Source organism: Copidosoma floridanum, unplaced genomic scaffold, assembly GCF_036245765.1.
Source record: "Copidosoma floridanum isolate Cflo_tuat_1 unplaced genomic scaffold, Cflo_Japanese_pri ptg000014l, whole genome shotgun sequence".
NCBI lineage: Eukaryota > Metazoa > Arthropoda > Insecta > Hymenoptera > Encyrtidae > Copidosoma > Copidosoma floridanum.
The window spans coordinates 9,744,170-9,771,686 of NW_028321891.1; the positions used below are offsets into that span (position 1 = coordinate 9,744,170).

The window sequence follows — 27,517 nt, forward strand, 5'->3', positions numbered from 1 at the left end:
TCCACGATTCAGCATTAACCTTTATCGCGATCTAAAATTTAAAAAAAAAAAAAAAAAAAAACAGAACGTCCGGGGGAAAATTAATACCAGCCAGCTTACTCTGCACTTTGGCTCATTGCACACGATACACACACACGCACGAGCCCAAAGAACGAGCCATCGGCACGAAAATCTCGAGGCTCGCGAGCAAAGGCAGTCGGCTCTTAACACCCAGCTCTACATTTTTTTTTTCTCCTTGGTTGTGTTTTTCCAGACCGCGTTGGCCCCATGATCGCCTGAAGTCACGGCCCGATGGTCAGCATGAGGGTGGCCGCCGATCGCTCCTCGCCACCACCACCATGGGCATCGGGTCACCTGCTGGTGTCGCTGCTACTGCTGTTGGTTCGCGCCAGCTCCAGCCTCGACATACGTGAGTACACATAATGAGCATGTCGCGATCTTGCTCCCCGATACGCGCACGTGCATGTACATGTGTGTATAATATATGTTATTACCTGTACACACATACCTCGTGTTGTGGGAAAAAGAGAGTAACAACGTGGCGGGGCTTTTAGCCTTTTTCCACTTTTGCTTGGTCATCGCTTCGCCGATACGTTTATATACGAGCGGGCTCGCGCAACGAGGTGCTGAATAAATTGGGGCACGGCTAAAAGCACCTCTGTTCTATTGAATCATCACATCGCTGGGACGGAGTTATCATTTTTGTTAACAAAGCCGAGGAAAAAAAGCCGTCGTCGTTGGAGTAATTAGATTTCACACGGTAACCTCTTTCGAAGATATCGATACGTGGCGCGTGGCAATTCGATTGCGAATTTCGTACAAGTGAACCCATCTGTTATGGCTTGATGATAAATTCTAGATCGGTAGAAGCAGTCCATATATAAAGAAGTATGCCTATTGGTATATTTGTGCTAATTCAATCGCGAAGCTAAAAATGAACTGCGAAAATATGATACTTTGGTTCTCCCCGCGTCCCTTTCACTGTACCCCAGTGTGTCTCCGACACTTACCGGTTCCAGCAAGGTAATGGCATTAGAGGTCAGGCACAACTTTTTGTGAATTTTTTATACGACATTAACCAGCCCCTTCCCTCTGCTGAGCTATTCATAAAACATGTTTCTGAGAAAAAGCTCGAGCCGGGAGGGGCTTATCGCTCTCTCTTTCTTTTGGGCTTTACAAAAAACAGGGTTACTTGTGAGATCTGTTATCAGGTACCCTTCCTTTCTTTGTGTATTTTAATTCTCACGCCAGCAAGGGGGCAAAGGGATTTTTTTTTTTTTTTTTTTTTTTTTTCATTTTTCTTCGCCGGGCTGAATATATGCGTACCATTGTCGCAAGGTTGAAGGACACACGCAAGTTCGTGCGATAGTATTGTTGTCATTAGCTATACATCATCATATTTTCCGCCACAAAGTCCATCAAAGATAAGAAGGGTAGATTAAAATTTCTCTTGTGATTGAATGACTTGTTTTATTAAAGAAGGTCGACTTGGTGTTAAGTGGCTCCGGTTGCAAGAAAATTGTGATTTAGTACGTACATTTTATAGTTTGAAGCTCGTAGTCGGCATTTGCTTGATAATAACGGGAGATGAATAGAACATACAAATCGATGATCGATAATAAACTATCGGTGCAAAATAAATAGAGAAAATTTATTTTTAAAAGTTTTTTCCCTTCCTATCCTTTGCAGAAGCTTTTTGCTGTAATGAAACGTTCCGTAAATTGATAGCTTCCAAAGTGACATGGTGCTACTGCTGCTGGTTTTGTGATTTTTTTTTTTTTTTTAGTGGTATCTATCTAGTAGGTAGTTTATCTATAATTCAATTGTAATAAGCCAATACTAACTTTTTTTTTAATTCAATACGTATGCATTGAAAAAATGAAAATAACGAAAAATAATTGTGTCCATTAAAAAGCTACCTACAAATGTTTGTCAAAAACTAATGAAACTTGATTGATAATTGAATCTCTTCTGATGATGTGATATTTTTTTTAAAAACGGCTTTGATTTATTTAAAAATCGAGTTAAAAAAAAAATTTTACAACCGATATTTACACATAGGACTGTACATTTTTATTTATTCAATGATATTTCACTGTGCGCAGTATAACTTCTCGGAGAAATTACAGGATGTTTCGTGAGTTATCGTAATAAACCGTGATGTAATCAATTCGAATCGGCAACGGAGGCAAAAAACCAGTTCCTACGTGACCCAAAAACCAAAAAAAACCAATCAAACGGGTCCTTTTTTTCTCCCTAAAAGCTTTTTAATCACAGCTCCTCAAACAAAACGGAAAATGAAAGATGAAAAAAAAAAGTAACGCGATACACATATATCCCGATCCTTTTCTGATCGTATCATCTCCAGCGCTGATAAAAACTGAACGGAGCCCTGAACCGGATCCCCTCTTTTTTTTTCCTCCGCCACCAACATTCGCTCGGAAACAAAAGAAGCCAATAGACATACGGAGGAAAAAAAGTCAAGAGCAATCTTTCCGGAAACACAAGGAGGACAATAGAGAGCACAATAAATATATATATATATATGAGAGCCAACGAGGCTGGATTAATTATCGACTAAACAAGCGAGCACACGAAAACAGAGAGAAATCGAAACTACCCTCGCCCTCCATCTCTCGTGCCCTACAAGTTGTCTCGTGCATTTTCGACAACTGTGTACACCCACACTCGCATACATAGACAGCAGTGCACGTCCCGCTCATACTCTCCATCCAACTCAGCGTCTCGTTGAGTAAGTTCGTCCCTACGTTAAAGCCGCTCTTCCTTGCGCTACCCACTGCGTCTTCTTTTTGGGGTGTAAGTATACTTGCTTCTCTTTGCTCGTTCGATAGGTACTCTTTTCAAAGCTTCTCCTTGCATCTCTACTTGATACGTATACATTACAGCTCCTCCAGGACTGTGTTTACTACTTCTCCCACGTGTTTGCCGACTTTATGCAGATGCTGCCAAATAACTATCTTGGAACTGTAGTACATTTTTATTTTCTAAAAAATTACATTTCTACTTACAATAATTAGATTTTTAGTTCAATAAAGTCTATAACGATGTGCTCGCAATCGATGTATCGTCAAATAAAACAAGTACATCCAAGAACCGCCTAAGGTTCAACAGTACATCGTATATAACCAAGTTGTTCTCGTCTCGTGCGATAATTATTGAATTCCACCTCGAGCACGTGCTCGAACGTGATGATGAGCGCACACTCGTATCTTCCCGATGGATTTCTCGCAAGCTTTGAGTGTGTCGGAGTGTGTCGACCACTCGAATCCCTCTTCCTTCGGGGTTTTTTTTTCCCTCCAAGCTTTCGACGTACATCAGCTTTCCACCAAAGATCGTCAAACCTCCTTTTTTTTTTTATTTCAAGCCCCTCGTGCAAAGCTTCGAAACAGAGGGGAAGTGGATCCATGCAATCGCGTTCACGGCTTAATCGAGATGATTTCATGTTATGTCAGTGGATGCGTTTGTGGGCTTGGAGTGTTTTTATTAAAATTAGTAATTTCATTGGAAAAATAATTAACATTTCCAGGTAAACGTATAAGATTGAGGTGTTGATAATTCGCGTGAAGCGTCAACGTGTCTTTGTGAAGCGACGTAAAAAAAACAAGATTTTTATATTACGTTTTCCATAATGGAGATGAGATGAGAAGTAAGTAAGTAAGTAAAAATGAAGTTCACGAAGGAGGACTTGACATTTTTTTTTTTTTTTTTTTTTTTTTTCCTCAGCGCAATGTCTTCCGACTGACTTTCATAAGCTTGTCGCAACGAGTGGATGTCTGGGCGAGTCCCCGCTCCCGAGCTCGGCTTGTCGCGCAAATTGTCCCGGGAAATCAGGTTTTCCTTCAATTTTAAATAATAACGGGGGCAGGGAGGGACGCGCCCGAGCACTCGCTGCAACCTTTCTCGGGACCTGCTTCTCGTTATTTTTCTTCAAACTTTCAGCCATTTCAGTCTCGGTGTTTTCAAAATACAAGATTTTTCAATTTGATGTTTTTTTTTTTTTTTTTTTTTTTTTTTTTTTTTTTTTTTTTCGTCACAAAAGGTGTTGAAGATAGTTAATTGAAATAAAAAATAAGATTATCAAAATCATCATAGTATCATCAGAGAAAACGTTTCAAGTGCATATTATTTTGAATTTCTTCTCCTAAAGACACTTTGAGTCAATCACAACTAAACTGCCGGATACAAACTTGTAAGAAACATGTTTTGTGGTGTAAGGGACAAGGATTAGGATCAGGAGGACACTTATTTTTTCGTTAAATATCTTTCCAACAAATTTATGCAGCACAGTAATTAATTGCGTCTCTCTGTACCACATCACGTAGAGTGAAAAAAAATTCCCTTTTAAATACCTACTGCGAAACGTGTCGATTAAAACTTTTAAACGAAAAATTCCTATGAAACGTTCCCAAGTTTACCCCTATATCCTGCCGTAATTTCGCAAAACAGAAGGAAAAGTCGCATTAGCAGAGCAGCTTTCAAACGAGTTCCCGCGAATCCCACGCGTATTACAACGACAAACACACCCCGTCAGCCGTAAATTCCTCGAAACACATCCGCAAACTCGAAATGACACACAGAGCGGTTATTGCTCCGCTCGTCCCTTACCACTGAATAGCCGGCATTGGTTGCGAGCAAGAATTTCTTTAGCGCAACGTTCCGCAAACGCGCTCGAACCGGAAGCCCCGGATCAAGTATAAAAAGAGGCACCTATCCACACTATGCAGCTACGCCCGTTGGCAATTTCACTTTAGCGAGAGCTCGGCCGTACCAGAAGCCACAGCGAATGATCGCCAATATTCGTCATTACAGGGAAATTTTTCGGAATTCCCGTAAAAGGGACCAACGACCCTCGAGCCTTTTTCCTCTCCCTCTGCACTTCACCCCTTCCAATTGGACTTGCTGGAGAGTGCACACCATCCTGGGTCCCTCTTCTTTGGAAAAGCGCAGCAACAACGAGCCAAGCCTCTCCCCCCACGACAAACACGCATTATCCGTATTTATCCGTCCACCGGCCCGAGTTCCCCAGGGGGCGCACGCTCGACCACCAATGTCTCGTCCACCCCCGCCCCGTTCTCTGAAACAGGTGTACATACATACCAGAGTCCTTCCGTGCGCCCAACGGAGCGTGTGCCCCCATCTACACACACTTGCGTTTTAGTTTTTTCGCCCGTTCCCTTATCCGTCCCGACAGTGCGAATGTAACGACCTCGACGCGCGGGCGTCCGAAGAGAAGAAAAAAACGTCGCGCGATAAGCCAAAGGCGGAGAAGGAGCAGGGGCCTCGCGTGCAAGAGCTGTTGGTCGAGTGACCACGGCGAGGCGGAGTAACTGGATCGAGGAATTCCTTGCACAGGTACTTTTTTTCAGCGCTCCGGTGAAAACGTGAAAGATCGAGGGGTTGGTTTTAACAATCGCAACCCTTGCCGTCGGCCACTGTAAAAATCCAACTCCGCGTCCGGCAAAGTTGTACCGTCAAACGCACGTGTGTACACGTTTCCCCCTGTACATGGGAAATTTAGATTCCCGCCCTTCTCCACCCCCCCCCATCGTGAAAAAGGGATGAAGCAATGAAAAAACAGTCGCTCGTGCACGGTCAAGAGGTCTCTCGTTGGAGCTTCTCAGACTTCCGCTCGACTCGTTACGACAAAAGACCCGTCCTCCGAAGGAGCGGGGCAAACATTGCGTCGGCCCTTCATTTCGCGAGAGGCGAGAGACTCGGGTAAACTTCTCTTGGGTAAACGTCTCCTCCCCCCCGCGTGTGCGTGTATGCCTAAACTGTTTCCAACTGTACTTCGGCTGCATGCGCTTGCCTCTTGGAAAATATTAAGAGTAAAAGGGCTTGCCTCTACTGAATAAGTGGGAAATTTAATTACTTTCCAAACTTTTTTACTCTCTCTAAATTTTTATTAACTTCGGGTTTTTCCTAATAAGTCAAAGGATGGGAAGTTTTTTTTTTTTTTTTACAAGTATACGCGTAAAGGGGTATTGAATTAGGAAGACGCATCGGTCAAAGGGATGATATTCCTCGCACAATGCATCCCCTTTGCATTGAGGGTGTGGTGCACATGGTTTCATATATATATATATATATATATATATATATATATATATATATGGAATCTGTCAGAGAACGCGTCTAATATCAGAATGATGACTCCGAGAATATATTACATGGTTAGCGTGACGTGGAAAAAATTCAATCATCTCGAATTACGGCTACACGCGGTTTAGTTGGATTATCAAGCCAAATAACAAGATTCAGGCGTTTTTATCCCCCCTGGTAATTGAGGCATTTCCAATATCAAATGAATCCGAGGATAGTTGAAAAAGAAAAAAAAAAAAAAAAAGAAAAGCAATCTGCTAAACTCAATGGTATAATGAGATAATTGCATTGCTGTTTTACACGGGGAATAAGAGTACGAGGAAAATGTCAAGACGATCACACCATATACCTCCCCTGTATGATATCTTTGTCCACGTGTACTCGCAAAGGAGCACTTTTGGAATTTTTCCCTAAACTCCCCTCAATAGTCATTGAAAAGAGCAACAAGTCCTCGGGTGAAACTAATACGAGCGCGCGAGGGACATCTCATTACAAAATCGCAATAACACATCCGTGAGTCCGGAACACGAGAGGGAAACTTTTGGCCCTTTTCCACCCTCCTCCGATAGACCTAAGTTGAATTTCGTGGGAAGGCAGGGAGTGACGTATTGAAATCGCGTCCCCGCGGAGACGGACGCGAAAAACAAAGGACGACGACACGGGGGAAGAATAAAAGGCCCGGAGGATGAGTCTAATCAAACGACGTGGCGGAGGAGCGGTCCTTTTGCAGCGATCAAAGCCGATGGAAGAAGGAGGTGGAGGAGGTGCCTCCGGGCTGAAGCTTTGAGAGACTATTTTCAAAGGGGGGATCGGCCGACACACGCGAGACTCCCGGCCGTCCTTTTCTCCGACTCGTTGCCCCAGCAAAGTTTTAAATTGAACCCCACACGCCCCCGACTTTGACCCTTTCGTACGTGTACGTATATATATATGTATAAAAAGTGTCCCGTGCGAGTTTGTTTATGAAAATTTCCCTACTAGGTATACACAGAGGCGGAAAACTTTGGTTGACAAACATTCGGGCCGAATGGGAGTTTGTCGTTGGCCGACTTTGTTTATTTAAGGTCTTACAACGCGACTTTAACTTGAAAAACAAACATCGCGGAAGCGAATGTACCAGCACAGGGAGGCAAAAAGACAAAAAAAGAAGACGAGCCGAGCATTATTGGCTGAAGCCAAAGTCTCCCCGGCTACAATGTGTAATGGAGGGAAGAGGAAGAAAAAAAAAGACTCGGGTGCAGAGGGTAGGGGGGAGGGGGTGGTTATTCCACTGTAAATACACCTGCGGTCGCAGCCCTCCTTCCCGCGCATTGGCCACCTATATCCTTTTATACACTCTATAATGGCTCTCTTCTCTCTCTCTCTACAGCCGAGTGTTGTATACGGTTGTACTGGGTGGAAGAGGACGCGCTCCTCGTGTTTTATAGGGTCCAGGATAACCGATGCCTCGACCGTATCTTTCCAAAGTGCACCAGCGAGCCTCAAAGTCTCGAAAAATGGAAATAAATGCCAGGGTCACTCGTAGAGGCTTTTTTTTTTATCATGCTACCCTTCGCGGAACGGGAAACTTATATAAGACCCAAAGTATTAAAGTTGAGAAAAAGTATGCGTCTTTATATGCAAGGATGCCACGAAATGCAGAAAAAACAACTTTGTTTTTTTGGCTCGTGTATCAAAGACATCGATATATTTTGTCCCCCCACCCCCCTTTTACGTATCCCGTGTATACTGCCAAGACCCTGCAAAAAATAGCTTCATCCGCGACAAACAAAGTCGTGCATACCGTCGCGAGGTCTCTCTACCCCATCGAAAAGGAATCTCGGCGTGCACGCGAGATTCGATATCCGGTGTCTCCTCGTCGCGCGTACCGATACACGTACATCGGCAACTGCAAAGAGAGACGAGGAAGGAGAGCGCAAACACAACAGCGGCTACAACTCCATCCCCGTGCACACGATGATGATGATAATAATAATAATAATATACGAGGCCCTCGGCACGAAAATCGGACGCGCGTCGTGTGCAGAATCGTGTGTATCTACTACTGGTGTTGTTGTTGTTACATTCATCCCCGCGCGCCTCTTCGTGTCGCGGCAACGTTTCGTCCTCTCAGCGAATAACCCCCAACCCCACACATGTATACCTAAAGTTATTGGCATCGCGGGAGAATTCGTGTTGTCGTCGCTGCTGTTGCTGCGTCGAGGAATGCACGAACCACGCAAAGGAAGGGGGAGGGAAAAAAAAGTTGTGGTTTTTGCGTGTTATTGGAAAACGGAGACGAGGGGGAAAGAAGAGGAAGGCTGTATCGTGTACGAAGTTCGTGTATGATCGCGTGCCGGCGGGGAGTTTTGATAAAGACACACACGGGGAAGGGGTGTTGAACCAGACGACGAGTGACGTGGAATTGAGACGCAAAGCCCATCCGGAATAAATTATGCGAGCTCGAAGGGAGGGGGCTGAAAAATGCAAAGCACGCATTATCAGGCGCCGTCCAAAGGGGGGTGGGTGCAAGTGGCGTTGCCGGTAATCCTCTCTGTGCGCTCTCCCACGGAGTCGCCGATTCTCTCGAAAGTGCAACTCCAAAGGGACGCTTGCTTATGCGTGGGTAGGCCACCACTGCTCGCTCCGGCTCAAGCAGTCGTCCAATCAGAGGATCAACCGGATATACGGACCGCAATTTTCCAGCGCTCTTGCGTGTCTGTGTTCGATGTGCAATCGAAAGGAGGAGCGTGCGAGCTTTTCCATTTGCCAGAGCTTACTTATGCGGGGCTAGTGGTGCTTTAACGCTCGTTGTCGTTGCCCAAGGCTCATCCGTTTTCTCGCGGTGAGCTTTTTTTTTTGGAGCTGTGAGATTAAATCGGTACAGGTTTACCCGTTGCAGTTTTCGAGGTGTGGTGTGGGAGTGATTGGTTGGGAGTGATTATTCATTTATAAATTCTATGGCCCAGTCCGGGACACTGGAGGGCTTATTGTTGGTGATCAAAAAAAGGCCAATAAGACGATTGTCCAAATTATTCACGTTAGTGATCGTTTTTATGGTAAACGATGAAAAAAAAAAAAAATTTCCAGTTGCCATATCTGGTTGATAAATGAAGTAATACTCGTCCCATCCCCGACGTACTTTATAATCTTGTTTACCAATACATGTTGGACCATTAGTTTGATCGGTGGTTAAAAAGAGGCCATTTGTATCCTTACCAAAGCAAACACATTGAACTCAGAGTCCACGGAAGTCGCAAAATCGTTTAGCGACTGCTAATAGGCCGAACAGATCAGCTCGCGGGTGTACCACCTCTGCCCACGACAAAAAAAACCTTGGAACGAATAGGGGGAGATAGGGGATGGAGGAAGGGAGAAAAAGTAGAAAACCAGGCGAGCAGGGGAACTTTTAAAAGTCGAATTAAACGTGGCTCCCCGAGAGGAACTTCGTAAGCGCTCCATTATTTTGTTTATCTTACACAGCCCCGTTACACCACTAGCCAGCTTCTTCTTTTTATCTGGCACCCCCGACTCGAAGCTCTCTCGGCCTTTGAGAAAGTCTCGGAAGTAATAAACCTCGGCGAGCCTTCAATCTACCATTTTTTTTTTTCTTTTTTTTTTCTTAACTTTCATTGTGTACAACCAACTCACCAGGGCGTTGCTTTCCTTCATTTCGACTTATTCGCGGCTCCTTTGGTCCGAAGGAGAGGCAAGGGCTCCTAGATAAGTTTGCTCAGCGGAGGGAAGGCAGATGACTCGCTCGAGCATACATATTACTCGTGTATCATCATCATCACCCTTGGCTACTTGCCTACGTATCGTGCGTATATTATGTTGACACGACATCTTTTTCGAGTCCACTCCTTCTCCCCCTGTACACTAACATATTTATACGTATTTAATTACGTAGCATTGCAGCTGTGGTTGTATTTATTTTATTTTTTTCTTCAGGAAAGTACTACTTCGAGCTACCCTTTATATAAATATTTATAGGTACGTGTTACTTGTTAAATTTTCCAGTCGAGCATTTGGGAGGATATCTAGGCCTTTACTCAATTAGCAAGAAAAAAAATGAAGTACAAGTATACGATTAATTCCGCAGACAGTATAGTTGTCCCATTGAAGTATCTCACTTTAAAAAAAAAAAAAAAAAAAAAACATCCCTCAATTTTGGCACGAATGAACGCGTGGACGAACAAATGATTGATCGAGAGAGAGAAAAAAGAGAGAGAGCGGTAGGGGCGGAGAAAACAGCGGAGCGCAAAACTGCAATGGCGAACAATAACGAGAATAACAACAGTGTCGATTCCACGGGGGTTGGGGTCCGTCACTGCGCGAAGTAGCCGATGTGGCCCACTTTTTTTCATATACCTACAGTGTGTGTCGTTTGTGTATTTTTCGGAGCACGGCAATAGTTGTTTCCTCGGACATTTTCATTTCGACGAGCGTGTCCACCTTTTTTTTTTTTTTTTTTTTTTTTTTCACGGGAGTCAAGTGTCGTGGGAGTAGGGGACTTCAAACGTGGAATCCATCCCCATCGCGCAGCTTCACAGCAGCTCTACGATGCGTTACATGCAAGCCAAAACGCATTGTTAAAAACACGTCGAATTTTTTTTTTTTTTTTTTTACCTCAAAAGACAATTCTAGTTCATATTTGTGGAATCAATGCACTTACCTTGTACTATTAACATAAATTTGTCATTGATTTAATAAGCTTGGCGTGTACACTCACAAAGTTGATATAAAAAATTCATTTAGTGAATAATAAGACCAGACGCTTACAAAGTCAAAAACTATTTCAATGTCTAGTTTGCCTGTCAGATAAATATTACCACTCCACGACCTCCCCACACCTATACCTTACCTCCGTCGACCTCGTTTTCTCATATTTGCCCTTACGTATACAACAATGTTTTAGCTCGCTACTTCATCTGATACGCTAATTTGAATTTCAAATGAGGAGCTCTTTATCGATTTTCACTCGCCGTCTGCCAGTTGTGTTAACACGTGTTTGTTGCCCCGCGCTTTTTTCAATCTTTTGCGATAACTGTTTTCATTCGACTGTAAAATATTTTTAACAACAATAAAATGGAAAAATAATCCCTCGAGTAAGTTTTACTTTGACAGGTTTTTTAAAAATTTAAAGCACTTCCGAGTGGGGAGTAAATTCATCACACGTATTTTTGTACATAGAGCTGGCTCCCGTCAAACGTTAAATATGGAGAAGGTACAAAACTTTTATCAACTTTGAGCGACGATTTTGTTATTTCCGTGGTGACATGGCACGGGTCGTGCAAGCCCTCGAGTGTTTTGTACCGAGCAATAAATCTCATCGTAAATATTGATCATACTTTCGGAGGATGAAAATATTCTGGTGGCCAATCGAAATGAGCTCCTTTTATGTACTTTAGTCCTTGTCGCTTTGCCATTAATGTTGAAACATATACATACAGTAAAATTATTACAAAGCGCCTTTGATTATGTTTATAAGGTCCGTAAGGAAAAGGAAGACTAAAAGAGGGTAAAAATCTTTTTTGGTACGGAGCGAAAATAAAAACCAGCGGTGCAGGCATATTTTACATCGTGGGAATAAAAAAATACAGACGAGGAGAGAAAGAAAGCAGCGGCAGTGGCTTGATTCACTTAAGCTCGGTCTCGTGGAGTTTCATCACGTCGCATCCTCGCGTGTGATGTGTCACAACTGCGTGTACACGTTCCAAGCCCTTTCACACCTGCAATGGAGTATCTTTTTCTGTTGTGCTCCTGCAGCTTGTCAGGAAATTGAAGTTGTCTTTTTTGAAATTTTTCAAAATTATAGGTGCACATAAAAAAAAAAAAGAAGAATTTTGAGATTCACTTAAAAATTTTTCATATTTAAAAGAAACGGTCGCGATTGTCGTTTTTTCGAAAAATCAATGCAATTACTCATTACGATATTAAATTAACAGACAACTGATTAGCCTCGAAAAAAAGTGGGGCAAAAATATTAAGCAAACAAACGAGAAAAGATGTCAATGAAATACATGAAATAAAAGCTACATGTCCATTAAATATAGTTGGTAGTGCACTGTATTTCATCATAAATGTCAAAATGACTTTTCTTCGTATTTATCCCTACCCTTGTGCTACAGATTTCGGTCCTATCAATCATCGATGATGGACGTGAACCAATGAGAAAAAAACTAGTTTTTACTTAAGCATAAAAAGTTTAGCCTTGCAGAGGATTGTATGAAATTCCACGTACGATACAACTATATGATTCGATATAAGAGACCTTGCCAATCGAGTGCACAGTCACGGATTAAAAGAAGGATGGACAGAAAAAGAAAGACAAAAGGACGCCATCAGTGTCCATACAACATATGCACGTATACCTTGTAGTGGCGTCTATATATGCTGGCTGGCAAATGGAATGGAATAAAAATAAAGATAAGGGGCGGGAGGGGGTAATGGTTGTACGTGGGAAAGGGATGGGAGAGCCGATTTGGAGTAAATGCCCTGGCACAATGGAAATTAGCAGATGCGGAAAGCCCGATTGTTTTATTGCGAGCGTGACTATCCATATCCTTGTTTTTTTTTTTTTTTCAGCTTTTCCTGTCCTACGGATTAAGCTCTTTTAAGTGACTTTTGATGTTGCCAAGGATCTATTAAATTTTTTAAAACCTATTTGCCGTCGGAAAACAGGGATATTCTTATCCCCTTTTAACGCTTTATTTTTTATTCAGAACCGATGAGGCTCTGCTATACTTTTAATTACGGTCTTGAATTTTCAATTAGCCGGCGCTTACTTGGTAGGATTTACGTGATTTGTTTGGATCGACGAGTCCGCGAGGGCAGTAATTAAATTATTCAGCTGAATGGATTTGCTTGCGAGCGGGCCAATATACATTATTACAATATAGTTGTAACGACTCGGTCGGTTAATCATACTCTAATATAATATGAAAATTATATTGTGACTAATTATTGATTAGAGTCTATTGGCTGTATTCTGCGTGTTATTAAAATATTGATCAACCCATCTATTTTATATTATTTTATGAACAATTGAGAAATTAACATTTGTTAACCGTAAGATGAAGAAAAAGTTGAAAAAAGTAAGTGAGAAAAAAATTCTCAACACACGCATCCTAATTCGAATACGAATCGTGTAAAGAGAGACGTGCTTCAGTATATTCTTTAGCTGGAATTTGGATATGGATTATTTTAATTTTACTCGGACCACTCGGTTATTTCGTAGTGACCTAGTGATTCAGCGGACACGCGATCGGGTCTTTTTCGTGGGGGTGGCTATCAATCTCGAATTTCAAATCAAGATTTTTTTTTTGTCATGCTTTTAAAATTACTCTAGTGATTTGAATGTGTTCATTGCGATAAGTCGTTACCTTGCACCTTTTGTATCAGTGATTTTTTTTTATTTTTTTTTTTTTTTATTCAAGGTAACATTGTTTTGTTTTACTAATTGAACGAGATTAATTGTATACTTTGATAGTTTTATGCTCATGTCAATCGACACAGAACGAGCTTTCCTAGACATGAAGGGCACGCAACTATTCTTGGCAAGGATATTATTATTATTATTACTTTAAATATACATATCATTCAACGAGTCAAATGATTCTTTCGGTGCTAAATAATCTAGAGATTTCTCTCGTTGCAACTAAATCATTATACAAAAGAGAGTATTGATTTTTAATCGGACACGCGTTGTATAAGATTCAAATTACAGCTTCTGATTCAAAAATACTGAACCACACAACATAAAGTAATTGCGAACTAATCACCTTACCCTTGTATCATTTAACCAAATCCTAAATCATCAGTAAAGATATCCAAGAGAAAGAGAGAGATAGAGCGTATTTCCTCAATTATCGGCCTTCCCCTCTTTTTCCCATTTCTCCAATATTTTCCCAGGGCCAAGCGTCACCTTCACCCTCCACTGGTAAGAAGAAAGTTCCAGCAACATCAGCAGCAGCTACCTATGCTACTCCTCTTTCTCGTGCAACTCTCCGCCACCGCTTCTCTAAAGGAGTGCAAATGAGGCGAACTGTGCTTTTTAACGAGTTGCCCTCTCTCTCGTTACCTCGGGCCCTTGCATTTACACACACACGCCCACGCACGCGAGAACCCAAAACGACCATTATGCGATTTCGAGGCTGGCACCGAGGAAAAAAAAAAAAAATAGAGTACGCAAAAGTACGACTCGGAAAAAGGAGTTGCGTCCTAAAGTAGCCGTCCAGTCTGCGCGAGTGTACCTTTTTCTTTCTTTTTCCCCCAACTTTTGTATCTCTGTCCACCCTTTTTTCCGCTTGGGTTTTTTTGTCTGCATTTATTACTTCTTAAGTGAAAAGGCAAGCCCCCTCCCGCCCCCCGACGTTTGCGCGAAATTCCAATAAACAAGCTTTTCTCTCTCTCTCTCTTGCTTCTTCAACTTTTGGACGAGCAGAGTTACCGTATTCGTTCATCCCAACTGACTCTCCGAAAATATAACAACACACCCCCAAAAAAGGCACGTGAATCACCTCCATCCCCTTTTCACGTGACCTGCAAATTACCACGATTTGAGTAACGAGCCATATTCCTAATCGTGAATAGGACAATTACGTGTATACCCCCGACATCCACAGCAGCAGAGCGTAAAAATTATTATAGACGACCTCGAACGATTCGTACACGTAAACGCCGGTTAATAAAAAATATTGGACGAAACGTCTGTCTTGGAACATCACCGTCTAACGCGAAACAATGATTGGCGAATAAATGGCCACCATTTGGCTAAAAATCAGAGTATAATAAGCGCTGCTCGTGAAGATCCGCGTATACGCATACACTACAATGTGGGTCATCGGCGAGGCTCATTGTTCGGTCCCATTGTTACTGCTAATCCCCCCCGTCATTGTACGCCTTGGTTTTGAAATGATACTCCGCGTTGTTCGGCAATCGTACACCGAGTCTCGTTATATTTTCGACGTATACAGGTACGTTGTTGGTTGCATTTTGTTTTCCAAAGAGCGCGTCGAGAGGGAAAAACGTGTTGGCCAGCTTAATGAATAAAGCTCTTGTTTGCCATGCAGCTCAATGGCCGTATACATGCATACCCAGATTTTGAGCGATTTTTAAGTGATTGCTCGTTATTAAACGCTCGCTAAAGAAATATAAACCCCTTTTTTTGATGCCCTTTTTTTTTATTCTTTGCTGTGTATGCTTTTGATAACGCGAAAGTTGAACAAAAGGGAGAGAAAGAGAGCTTTTTCATCACTCTGACAACGATCCATTACAGCGTTTTTTCCCTCGAGCAAATGATTGCACTCCCATATGGGCGTCGAAAAAAAAAAAAAAAAAAAAAAAAAAACATTAAACGCTACAATTTTTGGGACTGTTATTCGTTACCTTGAATCTTGTGGATGAATAATAATTTGGATTCCATTGGGGCTACACTGTAGAGCTATTACCATATACATTTCACGGGCAGAGCGGACGAGCCGAGCGTTTAGTGATTAGCGACATTATGCGAAAATAATGGGCCCGCAAAATACCAATCGATCGCTCGATTAATATTCTGCTTTTGATGTGCAACGAGCACAAGCCGACCTACAATCGATTGATACACAGTCCGTTATTAAGTAGCCAGACACATCAAAAGCTCACGTATGAGGAATGAAATAGCACTTTACAAAAAAGTGTAATGCGTCTTTGAGTACTTCAACAGCAATAGCTTGGATCTTGCGAGTGAAACTTGATTCGTTGCATCCCTCGAGCGAACCTTCGCTGTATATATACATGTACAAGACAAATACAAAGGCAGCCCGTAACCAACAACAAGGCAACTTCCAACAACGACGCGTTTGAAATTTTAATCGAATCCCAATCCAAAACTGAGCCGTATAAGCTTCGCCCGTAAACTCCGTGGCGTACCATCTAGCTCCTACACCTCTTGGCACAGGCGAAGGACATGCCACGCATGCTTATATCATACACACAACGCCCTCCTCGTGTCCTCGGGTCTCGGTACCCTCCCCCCTCCCCCGCAGAGCTCTCTCGTCGCGCCGCGGCAGTATAACTCTCAAGTTATTGGGCCAAGTCATGCGATGCACACAGCATTTGTACATATATGTATTTAGCTCTATATATGTATACATACACGTCATAGCGTCTCTTCACGCGTTCGCTTATTTACGCGTGCGAGGGAGGATAGATTAGAGAGGCGTCGGCGTTTAAGCCCGGATACGGAGCACCGGGGCATACACGAGGACTAGAAAAGCAGGATGGAGGGGGCGAGGGGGTAGTGAAATTCAAAGTGTGCTTGCGAGTTGCTCCGAGCTCGTGGGTTATGCAGCATATACGTGTATAGCAGAGCACAATGGCAGAGAGAGAGAGAGACGCCTTGACTTGGTACACTCCCTCCCGACCCCTCCGTATATATAGCTCTAATGGGCGCAGCGACGCTAGCTCGCAGATAAGACGAAGCGTCGCGTTTTCCTCGTCATCCTTGGCTGCGTTCAAGAGGACTGCTTTAACTGGCAACTGCTTTTGCCACGTGCTCATCGCTCTGACGCTGGGGATGCTCCCCTCTGGGAAGGCGTATATACCCGTGGTTTTGGGGAGGGGGGAGCTTTGAGCTTTTGGCCGAGGTATCTTTGATCGGATGGATTTTAAAGACGCGTCTCGTTATTCATTTGCAGGGTTACTTACTTTGGAGATCATGATTATCCAGGTTTTTGCCACCTCGAACCAATTGAGAACGAAAGTGGAAGATCTTTCCCTCGAGTTTAAATATCAGGTCGTTGTACCGTTTAATTTATCAACCTCGGCTAGCGCGTCAATCTACCTTGAAAACGCTGGAAATTCTTTTTCCCGAAAAAAAAAAAAAAAAAAAAAAAAAAAAAAAAAAATAGATTCAGAGGTGTAAGACCTGTTTACCAAGCAGGTATACAGTCCCGATTGTTCCTCAGCTTTCTTCGGATGCCTCATTACTTCGGATCGGCTGCCCGTAGACAATAGCTCGATAATGCGCTTATCCTCGAGGAAGAAAGCTTTCCTTTCTCCCCCTTTCCACTCCTCAATTTCGCGTCTTCTTCTCCTTTTCTGTACGAGCTTTGCCCCTTCCCTGGGGGCCATTTTTCATCACCGCGGCTTTTCCAAAAGGCGCACGCTACTTTTTCCCTTTATAAATTTCGCGATAACTTACAGATTATGTTTTCTAATGCCCGAGTGCCTTTGGAAATATCTGACGCGGTGGCGAGCCGAGTTTTCGTCAGAGTCGATAGAAGCGGTTTAAGAGGAGTCAGGGCTATACATTACGTTTTTTTAAAAATATTTTTTCGAATGCAAGTACTATAGTAACAACGAGTGATTTTCCTAATGACAAAGCTCGTGGTAATTGATACCGGGAGTTGCGGTCGTTAAATCGAGATTAGAATATAATTTTTCATCGCGATAGCTCGACTTATTGTGTACGTGTCTGAATCCAACTGAGAGTTTTTTAATTAACAAAAAAAAAGGGATGTAACATCTTCCCTGTCTCAATTCAATTCAACATGGCACGCGTTTAGATGAATGTATTCCAGTGGAGCTTTTAACTTTGGAGCTCGCATTAAAAAGCGTAATCAGCGGTCTTTTCTTCTTCCAACCATTTCTCAGGATCGAGGAATGAAAAAGGGCGCTGGCTCGGATTAATTACAATTAAAAATTGTTTTTAATTAAATGGCACTGAGACCGCCACTTTTCTCGTTTCGCTCGTTAATTAACATCGAGCTCTCGGTACTGCGCTTACTTTTCCTCGGGGGTGGTCGGTTGAAGACTGTTGATTGGATGTCGATTGAAAATAACGAATGGGCTCCGTGTCAGAAAATGCGGATACGGAAACTGACTTTCTTCCCCTTTTTCTCTCGGAAAGACGTGACGTGACCGTGTATTCTTTTGTTTGCAAAGCAAAGCGGAGCTGTTGGTACGAAAAAGTGCATCGTTATGTCGACACTCGGAATTATAATTTAATGACAAGATTCAACCACCCGATGGAATATCTTTGCATTTTTTACAACATTTTATCGAAAAACGTGCAAACTTACCCAGTATTTTGGCAAATACCATATGGGGGGTGAGAAAAAACAGCTCTAGAGGCTAGACCTCATCATCTCAAGCAGTTGAAAGCAACATATTATTGCCATCTGAGTCTTATACTACTTGCAGGGTTTACTTGTAAATAAAATGGCCCAAGCCTCTCAGCCACTGCCAATTTAACTGGCAACTTTGTCACAACGAGGAAGGCATTTACCCGTTCTTGAATAGCCGCTCCTGGCTACCCTTCGATGGAGAAGACTTTACTTATTTCCACTCAAGTAATCACTTTCTCCTTCTAATCCTTGTAATCGACATCAAGCGGGCAACCCTCGAAAGTTGCATGACAAAAATCTTTGTCTCAACGACCAGCGCACACGAAATACATTGGAATAGATATGGGAAAACCGTAGCGCGTGGAATTGGAGGGAATCGGTTGGCGGAACTGCCGTCAAACCTAATATAACCCAAACTCAGCAAGCTACGGAGGATCTTCGGAGATGAAATATACGTCAGACAAATATCCATCCGCGCGCGAGGCCAATTTGACCCAGTTTGGCGAGTTATAACGCCGTTAATCGAGAAACCCCTGCGCTATACCTATACACAATATCGGAAATCAAAATCCAAGCTTCACTTGCTGTATATACATGTATATGCTCGAGCTTGGCGACGACGATGGGGAGAAAAAAAAGAAACCATACTCTCGTATCGTAAGTTGGCTCGCGGGAGGCTGATGAAAAATTCTTGGAGCCTTTCGGGGAGGAAAAAAAAAGTCTCTCTTTCTCGATGGACCTTCGATATCGGTTTCACCAATTTTTTGTCGGATGCGAGAGAAATTTAGGGGAGTTCTTTGTTCTTTCGACCAGCGTGTGGTAATCGAAAGAGCAGTGGGGGGGGGGACGCGAACACAAACTTGCCAAAGTCGGAGAGAAGGGTAGCGCCGACGAATTTATGGGCGAAACAGCAACGCGATACGCGTGTTGAAGAGCTCGGGCGAGCGTGAGAGAAAAATCGAAATCAAAACAGAAACCGAGGCGATGGAGAGATCCTTCGATCCGAGGTGGCAAGGCATTTTCGTTGGTGCAGAGGAGGAAGCAGATTACCCCGACGAGATTGGCCTGCGCGCTTCATTAATCACCCATCGGACCCACCCCCCCCCCCCCCCGGTACCGCCTTGCTTGCACCGCTCCGTGCATGCACTTGCTCGGCCACTGCGGAGCTACCCCTCTTCCGATCGACAAGGGGATGGCTTTTTTCCTCTTCCCCTTCCGTCCTTTGGATGTTTGTCCCGTCAATCGCAGCGTCGATAAATACTTGACGGTTTCACTGGACATGTATATTCTTCCCGAGACAAGCACAGTCGTAACGCACGCGAGAGCGCAATTTTCCACCCCGTGGACGCCTGTTTCGCCATCCACGCGTACACGGGGGGGACTTGGGGTCGAGCCGCGAGGTAATGGAGATTTTTCGGAGAAAAACACAGTCCGAGCGATTAAGCTTAACGCGCGTTTGGGCTAGACGGTTGGATGACGTTGATGCAGGCGTCTGGTACGCAGGCTGGGGTCGAGGGGTTATTTTTCACCGGTGCCCGGGGAAAATGGCGGGAGCCAGGGTTTGGGGTTGTTTTTTTAGGGGAGTCTGGTCCTGAGAGCTGAAAATATGACGGGGGAAGATTAAGAAGGCACGAGGGAGGTGGAGAGAGATCGCGGGGGGAAGGAAATTGGGTGTAATGAGCGGTGAAGAGGTTGTCGGTGCGTCTGACGCTTTGGCCGAGGTTTGACGCGTTGCGGACCACCAAGGTTGTAAATTGTCGGAGGGTTGGGCACTTGCAACATCGTCGACGAATATTTTTATTCGCCTTTTGCACCGCGATATAATTCATTGAAAGGAAAATTCTGGATGGAAATACGTTTCTCTCGATTCTATGAAAAAGAGAAGCGAGAGATGTCGGTCAAAAAGTAGAGCGTACAGGTATATATATGTATATATACACCTGTACGCGAATTACGAAAAATCAAGTGTAATATTATGCGATGAGAGGGAGCGTAATGAATCACGGGCAAATGAAAAAAGTTTCTTGCTCGTGAGAGCACTTTGGTCGTTTCAAGTGCTACACATCTATACATCGGGTGTGTTTCAACATTTTTCCCCCTTCCCTGTACAGATGTAGAGTTTTGGAAGCAGTGCGCGGGTCAGAAGTTATTAAGACCTCGTGGTGAGAATATAATCGCGTTGCATAATCCGTGTGATTTAATTGGGTCTGTGGTAGAAAAATTAATAAATACACCCCCCGAAACGACAATTAACTGTAAGAAGAATAATATGATACCTGGTGTATTGAAGTTACCCCAAAGACCCCGAGCAACTGAATCTAAAATCGAGCCCCAATCCCTTACGGTATTTACGATGAACGTGACTCCCACCACCGAGAGACTCCCTTTCGACCTCTTGTTCAAGAATCGGGCGCTATACGGGTATGCATCGCACGGGCGTTTATTTTACAGGCGCGCCAACTTCTCGGCGTCCATACGTGCGGAAGGTACCCCGAGAGCTCACTTTGGAACGCTCCGTACTCGCGATGAATACGTCAAAAGCAACCCTCCCTCTCTCTCTCTCTGACTTTCTCTCGAGATGCGTTTCAATAGCCGGCTCGATGAAAAATAATAATTTCCCCCATGCGCGGTGTGTGTTTTCAATAAACGACGGCTCGTTAAAAGTTTCGTCCCCCCGCTGTTATTGGCAACGCTTACGAAATGAGCAATTAAAAACTTTTTCACCGCTCCGAGGAACATTGTGTCTTTCGACCTTGAGCGCTTGTACATTGCTTTTTGTGTCACGAATCTTTCGCGTGCTCATGCCCGACGCTATTGTGCCACCATGACGGAATGACAGAACAATAAAAGGAAAAGAAGGAAGGCGCAGTCGTCGCTTTTACCGCGCTATTGTTGTCGAAAATTCGATTCGCAATTTACGTGGTCGGGCTTTTTTTTGAGGAGGGACTGAAAGCGGAACGAAAGAAGGGGGGTAAAATGAAAAACAAAAAAAAAGAAAGAAAGAACGAGCAGTTGTACAGCAGCTACGAGCTGTCCCACTTTTGCGTGAATATACACGTCAACCGGACGAGGAATGTGCTTCCTTTTTTTTTTTTTTTTTTCACTGATTGAATCAATTGTCAAGTAATAATAGCAGTAGCCATTGGTGTTTGATTCTACCGAGTAAAAATGTTGATGTTGCTTCTTTTTGAACAAAAATCGTTAGACTTATTGTCAACGATGTACATGATAATAAATGCAGTATTAATACGACACTGTGTTTTTCAGGATCATGCACTGGAGCTCTGGGCATGGAATCGGGGGCCATACCCGATGCAGCTCTAAACGCGACGTCCTCGTACGTGACGAATGTCGGTGCGCGCTACGCACGGTAAGTAACATCGTTGTTCTGTATACGTATACACTTTTCCACATTTTTTTTCTCGCGTTCGTAGCATCGACAGGTGCAAGTATTTTCTGAATAACAAAGTCCTTTCCTAAGAGTCGAGTGGCTTTCATATAATAAATAGAGCTGAAAAAATTTTATGTCACAGATATCTCGCGGTACTTATTCGAGCTTGAAAACTGCACGAAAAGCAATTGTTGTTTAAAAATAAATGAATAGGGAACACGCTTTCCCACGTCAATGGTTGGGTATATGGTATCGAAAAATTGTTACTATACGTGAAAAACGTCTGACGGACGGAAACTCGAAATCGTCGAGCTCAAATTATATTAGCGAGACTTTGACAATAGCTACAAGATACAATAGCCAGGAGTACAACAAAGGATTACTTTTGTCCACCACAACATTCGGATTTGAAAAAACAGCGAGGGGGGGGGGGGCAAAGAAAAAAGTTGCAAAGAAATCGTCCTTCACGAAAAGAATGAAAAAGACACCAGCCTAGACAGACAGCCCCGGAGTAATGAGAGCCGCACCGAGGCTGACGCAGACCGAGAGGGCCCGCAGTTGCGAATCCATCTCTACACGTTAGAAGCGAAACGCTGGACACGGATTTAATGGCTGGTCGTAAATAAAGGGACCATTGGATTCATATCCGATCTTTTGTGAACAAGTACACGATAAACAATACCCTTACTTGGTGTAAAATTTACAGCTATATAATAAATGAAAATAGTATGTCTGTATCAGACAATTTTGGGGGAACATCATCATTTTCCGAATCGATATCCAGAACCAGTTGGCAATACATTATGCTCTAGGGCTATCGCGTTATTTTTCCTCCCCCGTACAATCAATCATGTAGTTTGTACTCGCTCCTCTCTTGACTTCTGTCGAAAAGGCCATCCATAACTCTCAGTCGCTCCATATCATTGACACGCATATTTGCGATATCCCCTCCCCCGCCCCGCTTTTTTTCGCATCCATGTACATACGGTCTCGACTGATTATCCATCAATTTTACGACTTTCGCAAAACTCTCGGGAATACTCCTCGGCAGAGAGTTTTTATCCATTGGAGTTTTACGGAAAAGAGTGATTCGCTGGTTTTTTTTATGAATAATAGGATACGTCGAGATACGAAGGTAAAAAAGTTGGGATTCCGATCGTTTTAATCCAGCATCGGCTCCTTTATTATATCTGAAAATCAATGCTCGCGCGCGACAAAAAAAAAGAGAAGAATCCAACTGACCTTCAGCGAGAGGAGCTGAAGCAACTCCATTGATAAAAAAAAAAAAAAGCAATTCAGTTTGATTATCAATTACGAAGCTCATCTGCTCGAGCGGGCGATAAAGCGGGACTTCTCCGCGCGATAAAAATTGGATCTCCGTCCGTTGTTGGAATCGCTACGAGGCACGCATCGGAAAAATGAAACGAGAAATAAAAAAAAATAAAATAAAATAAAAATAGAGGGTGGACCAATCAGTGCGCTAGTCGGCGGGACTTTCGTGCTTAACAAGCAATCAATTTTTATGCCCGGAGTTCGCGGGCAGGGCGAATCGTTGAGGAGCTGCTTGCGTCGCTTGAACGAGCTCAGGCTACTTTTATGCGACGTTTATTGTGCGTGTACCACTGTACGCTGCTCGGGACTGTGACTTTTTTTCTTGCTGATTATGAGCTGGAGTTTTATCCTTCGGGTAGTTTAGGTGCGAGAATTTGCGAGCCTGAATTTTTATTTCCCGGAAGCTATGGTTGATATAGGATTCTCCAAATTCTCTTTTAAGATGTTTAATTGATGGATGTTTTTTTTTTTTTTTTTCAAGTTTATTGTGGTATTTTACAACAATGGAGTTTTTTAAATATTAATTTTTGAGAGGACTGCAGCAGTCGTGTCTTGTATATGCAAAGATAATTTTTTATTATAAATTCAATCACTTATTTCTTTTTTTTTTTTTTTTTTTTTCATTTCAAACCTCGCAACTGTAATTTGAATGGAAGGATTTTAATGTGCCTCATCACATTCAATTGCTGATGTGGTTGGGTCTAAATTGCAATGGTGCATAAATATTTACATCCCAAAAGTGGTTTAGTCCACACCAAGATGGCATGATAAATATTATAAAAAAAAAAAATAAAGCATAGATTGTACCCAACGATTAGTCATAAATTTTTACTTCGACACGGTACTTCCATTTACAAATATTAGTATACTTGTCGACGCTCACATTTTTGTTCATAAAAATTTCAGTGAGTAATTAAAAAATTTTCATCAACCATTCAGGTTGGCTTGTTACTTTTAGATCTAGAAAAATTTTCACCAAAGCAAAAATAACATCCACGAAGCAATTCAACAGTTCCATAGAAAAACACGTCCCCCAAAAATATCCCCCCAACTCGCGAGCACTACCGCTACATACCACTAACAAGTAAAGAGAGAGAGAGAGAGAAAAAATCGAGCCTTCCCTTTTCCTCTGCCCTCCCGAGCGAGCAGCCCCCATTTAATTTGATGACTCACGTGCTGGCGAGCCTCAAGATGATGCGCCGAGATAGGACTGGCTATTTACGCGCAGGAAAAATGACACAGACAGCACCGATGGCAGGTCGCGATAGCCGATGCGAGCGCAGGAAAGCTCAAAAGCGCCGTACCCACACCGTGTACGTGAGGCTCGCTTTCACCGATGCAAAGGGACGAGCGATTAAATGGGGAAATTTCAGAGCGAAAAGTGGAGACCCGGAGAAAGATGAGGAGGACTGCTTTGACGGGAAATACAGATATTTCGCTTCAGTTTGGTATGACGTGAATGTTTTTACCATCAACGAAAAAAAAAAAAAAAAATCCATCATTACATCAAGGACAGTTAATGAGGACAAATTTTTATGTTTTTACTTTCAGCTTTCCAAGTCATTTATTCCAGTTTTTATTTACACGGCCCATTTTGACCCACAATTTCCAACAATACAATTTCCACCCGGTAATTCATACACAGTAATAATGAAGAAGGTCGTAACTCGATCTGCAAAATAGCATCGGACGGAAAGCTCGATTTTCACCGAGACAAAAATATATACAAGTGAATAAAACAAAAAAACAAAAAAAAACCTAATAACATTCCCACACCTCCGCCTCAACGTTAAACTTGACGTATGCTCTTCGACCGTAATAGTACTCCCAGGGGCTCAGATAAAACCCATAACTCAATAATAAATTATATCCCGGCACACGCGAGGATGTAGATATAAACACACGTGTGCGCATTATCCATTACTCCTGCACACCGAGATCCACGCGTATACGTGTACATACATTATCTTGTGGTAAATCAATAAGAGCCGAAAGGGGGCCACCATCAAGGCAACGTGATATATAAAACACACGCGGACCCTGCCCCAGAGAGAGAGAGAGAGAGAGAGAGAAGGTCCTCTCCCAGTAGAGCAGCCAGTCTAATGTAATCAACTCACAGGAATATCTTCATCACCTTTGACCAGCTCTCCCTCAACCCGTCACACACGCACCCGCTTCTTTCGGCTCTCTCGCGTGCGAAAGATACACACGTATATGCGCCCCCCACCCACCCTTTGCTTCTTACACTCTGTATTATATATACATATATATACATGTCATGTACACGATATTCTCCGAGACAGTCAAAGAAGAAGAAGAAGAAGAAGAAGAAGAAGAAGAGGAGAGAGGCAAAGGCGGAAGATGAGAGGCTACATGTTACACGTATATGGGGGAAAAGGCAAGCAGGAGAGCGACATCAAACGATTTCGTGAAAGGAGGGAAGGGGGTGGGTGGGGTGCGAGCGAGCGCGCTCTTGACACGCCAGGGGCCGAAAGTCAATTATCTGATTGCGCTTGCAGTTCGGAAATTACATCTTGAGATATTATCGGGTATCGCGCAACGCGTGTCTCGTGCGGGGCTACACGTATACGTACTTGTTTCACACGCGTAGGTTCTCGTGGGGCATTATTCGGGCTGGGCGCGAGCACTTCAATTATTGCACGTGTTGATGCGGGGGGGGGGGGAAATTTCGTTTCGTGCATGCGCTCTTTGCGATAAAGTGTTAATCATACGCGTATGTTGAAAAGGCACGTTACCTATGGGAGGGGTGCCAATTTTTTTCCTTCTTTTTAATTCAACTCAATGGTTCAGGCTTAGAAAAACTTTTTCTGGAGTGGAATAGCATTTTTATTCATCTGAATGTTTTACGCTATTTTAAGACTATCGTAAAAATAGTAACAATAATGATAATATGGAGTTGGATAGGGAAACATACCTCTGACGTTTGTCTTTGTTCCCAGGTTGCGGAAGGAGACGGCGGGCGGAGCTTGGTGCCCAAAGAACCAAATCGAAAGCGGAGTGCGAGAGTGGCTGCAGATCGATCTGAGTGGGGTCCACGTGGTCACGTCCATCGAGACCCAAGGACGCTTCGGTAACGGGCACGGCGTCGAGTACACCGAGGAGTACACCATCGAGTACTGGAGGCCGGGGCTCGCCGAGTGGCGCCAGTACAGGCTGTGGAACGGCCAACAGGTTACCTATACACACGATTATTCATTCCAGCCTTGTACCATCGATTCTTGGGCGGTAAAAAAAAAAAATAAAAAATAAAAAAAAACACGAGGGAGACTTTGAAAAAAGGTGGACGAGGTGGAGGTGGGGGCTACAGCGAAATCGGATTGTGCAAAAAGTATTTCCATGTCGCGCTACTGCTGTGAAACTGTACACCGAGCCTTCGGCTGCAGGCAAACGAAATTTCGCACTCTGGCTTTCCTGTTTTGTTGACCAGCCCGCGTTTTTCGCTGATCAGAGGGAAGGGTCGCGTAAAAGAGACTGCACGCGTGTGAAAAAAAAAAAAAAAAAAAAAAGCACCAACGCTTTTAAAGCTTCGGCAGGGAGGGATGGTGGCGATATCGGCAAGCATTTCTCTAATAACGCGGGCGCGCGTGCTATCTCTCGCTGCTGATATGAATCGCGCGTTTGTGTGTTTTCTCTCTGCTCCCGTGCACACACGTGTGTGTATGTTATTCAAACTGCAGCGACTCGGCGATGACTTTCGCTCCTCGATATTGCGGAGCTTTGCACTTTGGGGAAGGGAAAGAGCGACGCTTAAGCACCGCCGCGCTAAAAGCGTGTGCAGATTACCTGCAAGCTGTACGATGATTTGGGGGCCTGTGGAATTTTGAGGGGCTTTTGGAAAGTTATGAAAATTTTACGGACTCGGAGCTTTCGATCATGCGTGGTGGGTGTTTCGATGGGATGAGTGATTATTTTTTACATTGGAAGGGTGTTGGAAACGCCAATTCGGTTGCGATAGAAGAGCGCGTGTATCTATTAACAAAAAAAAGCATATTTCTACGCACAATCATGTGTATGGGTCTAACATTAAAAAATTAGACGATATTCAACAAAGTCATTCTATCGTTCTGCGAGCCTCGATCATTTCATCGGTCTATCATTGCGATTAACAAGCAATTTAAAAAATATTCTCTAACTCCTAAGCTTTTTTCCTGTCGTTAACGGCTTAAACATCACGAGCCAACTACATCGCCGAGCGAAAGAGAAAAACACAGAGCCCGGAGTTCTAAAGCGTTGCTCGTTACACGCGCGAGAGCACCGCGCGGCACAAGTTGAACGGGCTTCGGACGCGAGGGCCGTTCTTCTTTTTCGGGTCCGTTGCTTTCGGCCCCTTTTCTCTCGTTTTGCACGCTCGACGATCCGCGTATCTGTGTCGGCCGATGCGGGGAAAAAAAAAATAAATAAAGCACCGACCCCATCCGCGTGGATGGCCGATTTCGCCGTGTGCGCACATTAAGTTTGTTTAGGGCGGTACTGGGAAATTATTCGCCACCAGGGAGATCCACGAGATTGTAAAATTTCATGCTGATCCAAAGTTACGCGCGGCACAAAGATAGTTTGG

At 43.5% G+C, this 27,517-nt stretch overlaps 1 protein-coding gene across 1 annotated transcript in view; it reads left to right on the forward strand.

Annotated features, from left to right (window-relative positions):
* The first annotated feature begins 281 nt into the window (after window positions 1–281).
* The window catches only part of LOC106635887 (discoidin domain-containing receptor 2), a 55,606-nt gene continuing 28,370 nt past the window's right edge, over window positions 282–27,517 (forward strand). Inside the window, exons 1-3 of the mRNA XM_089592139.1 lie at window positions 282–409; window positions 21,483–21,585; window positions 25,899–26,130. Coding sequence (XP_089448265.1) covers window positions 292–409; window positions 21,483–21,585; window positions 25,899–26,130 — 453 coding nt within the window. The 5' untranslated portion in view covers window positions 282–291. The remainder of the gene's footprint in view (window positions 410–21,482; window positions 21,586–25,898; window positions 26,131–27,517) is intronic.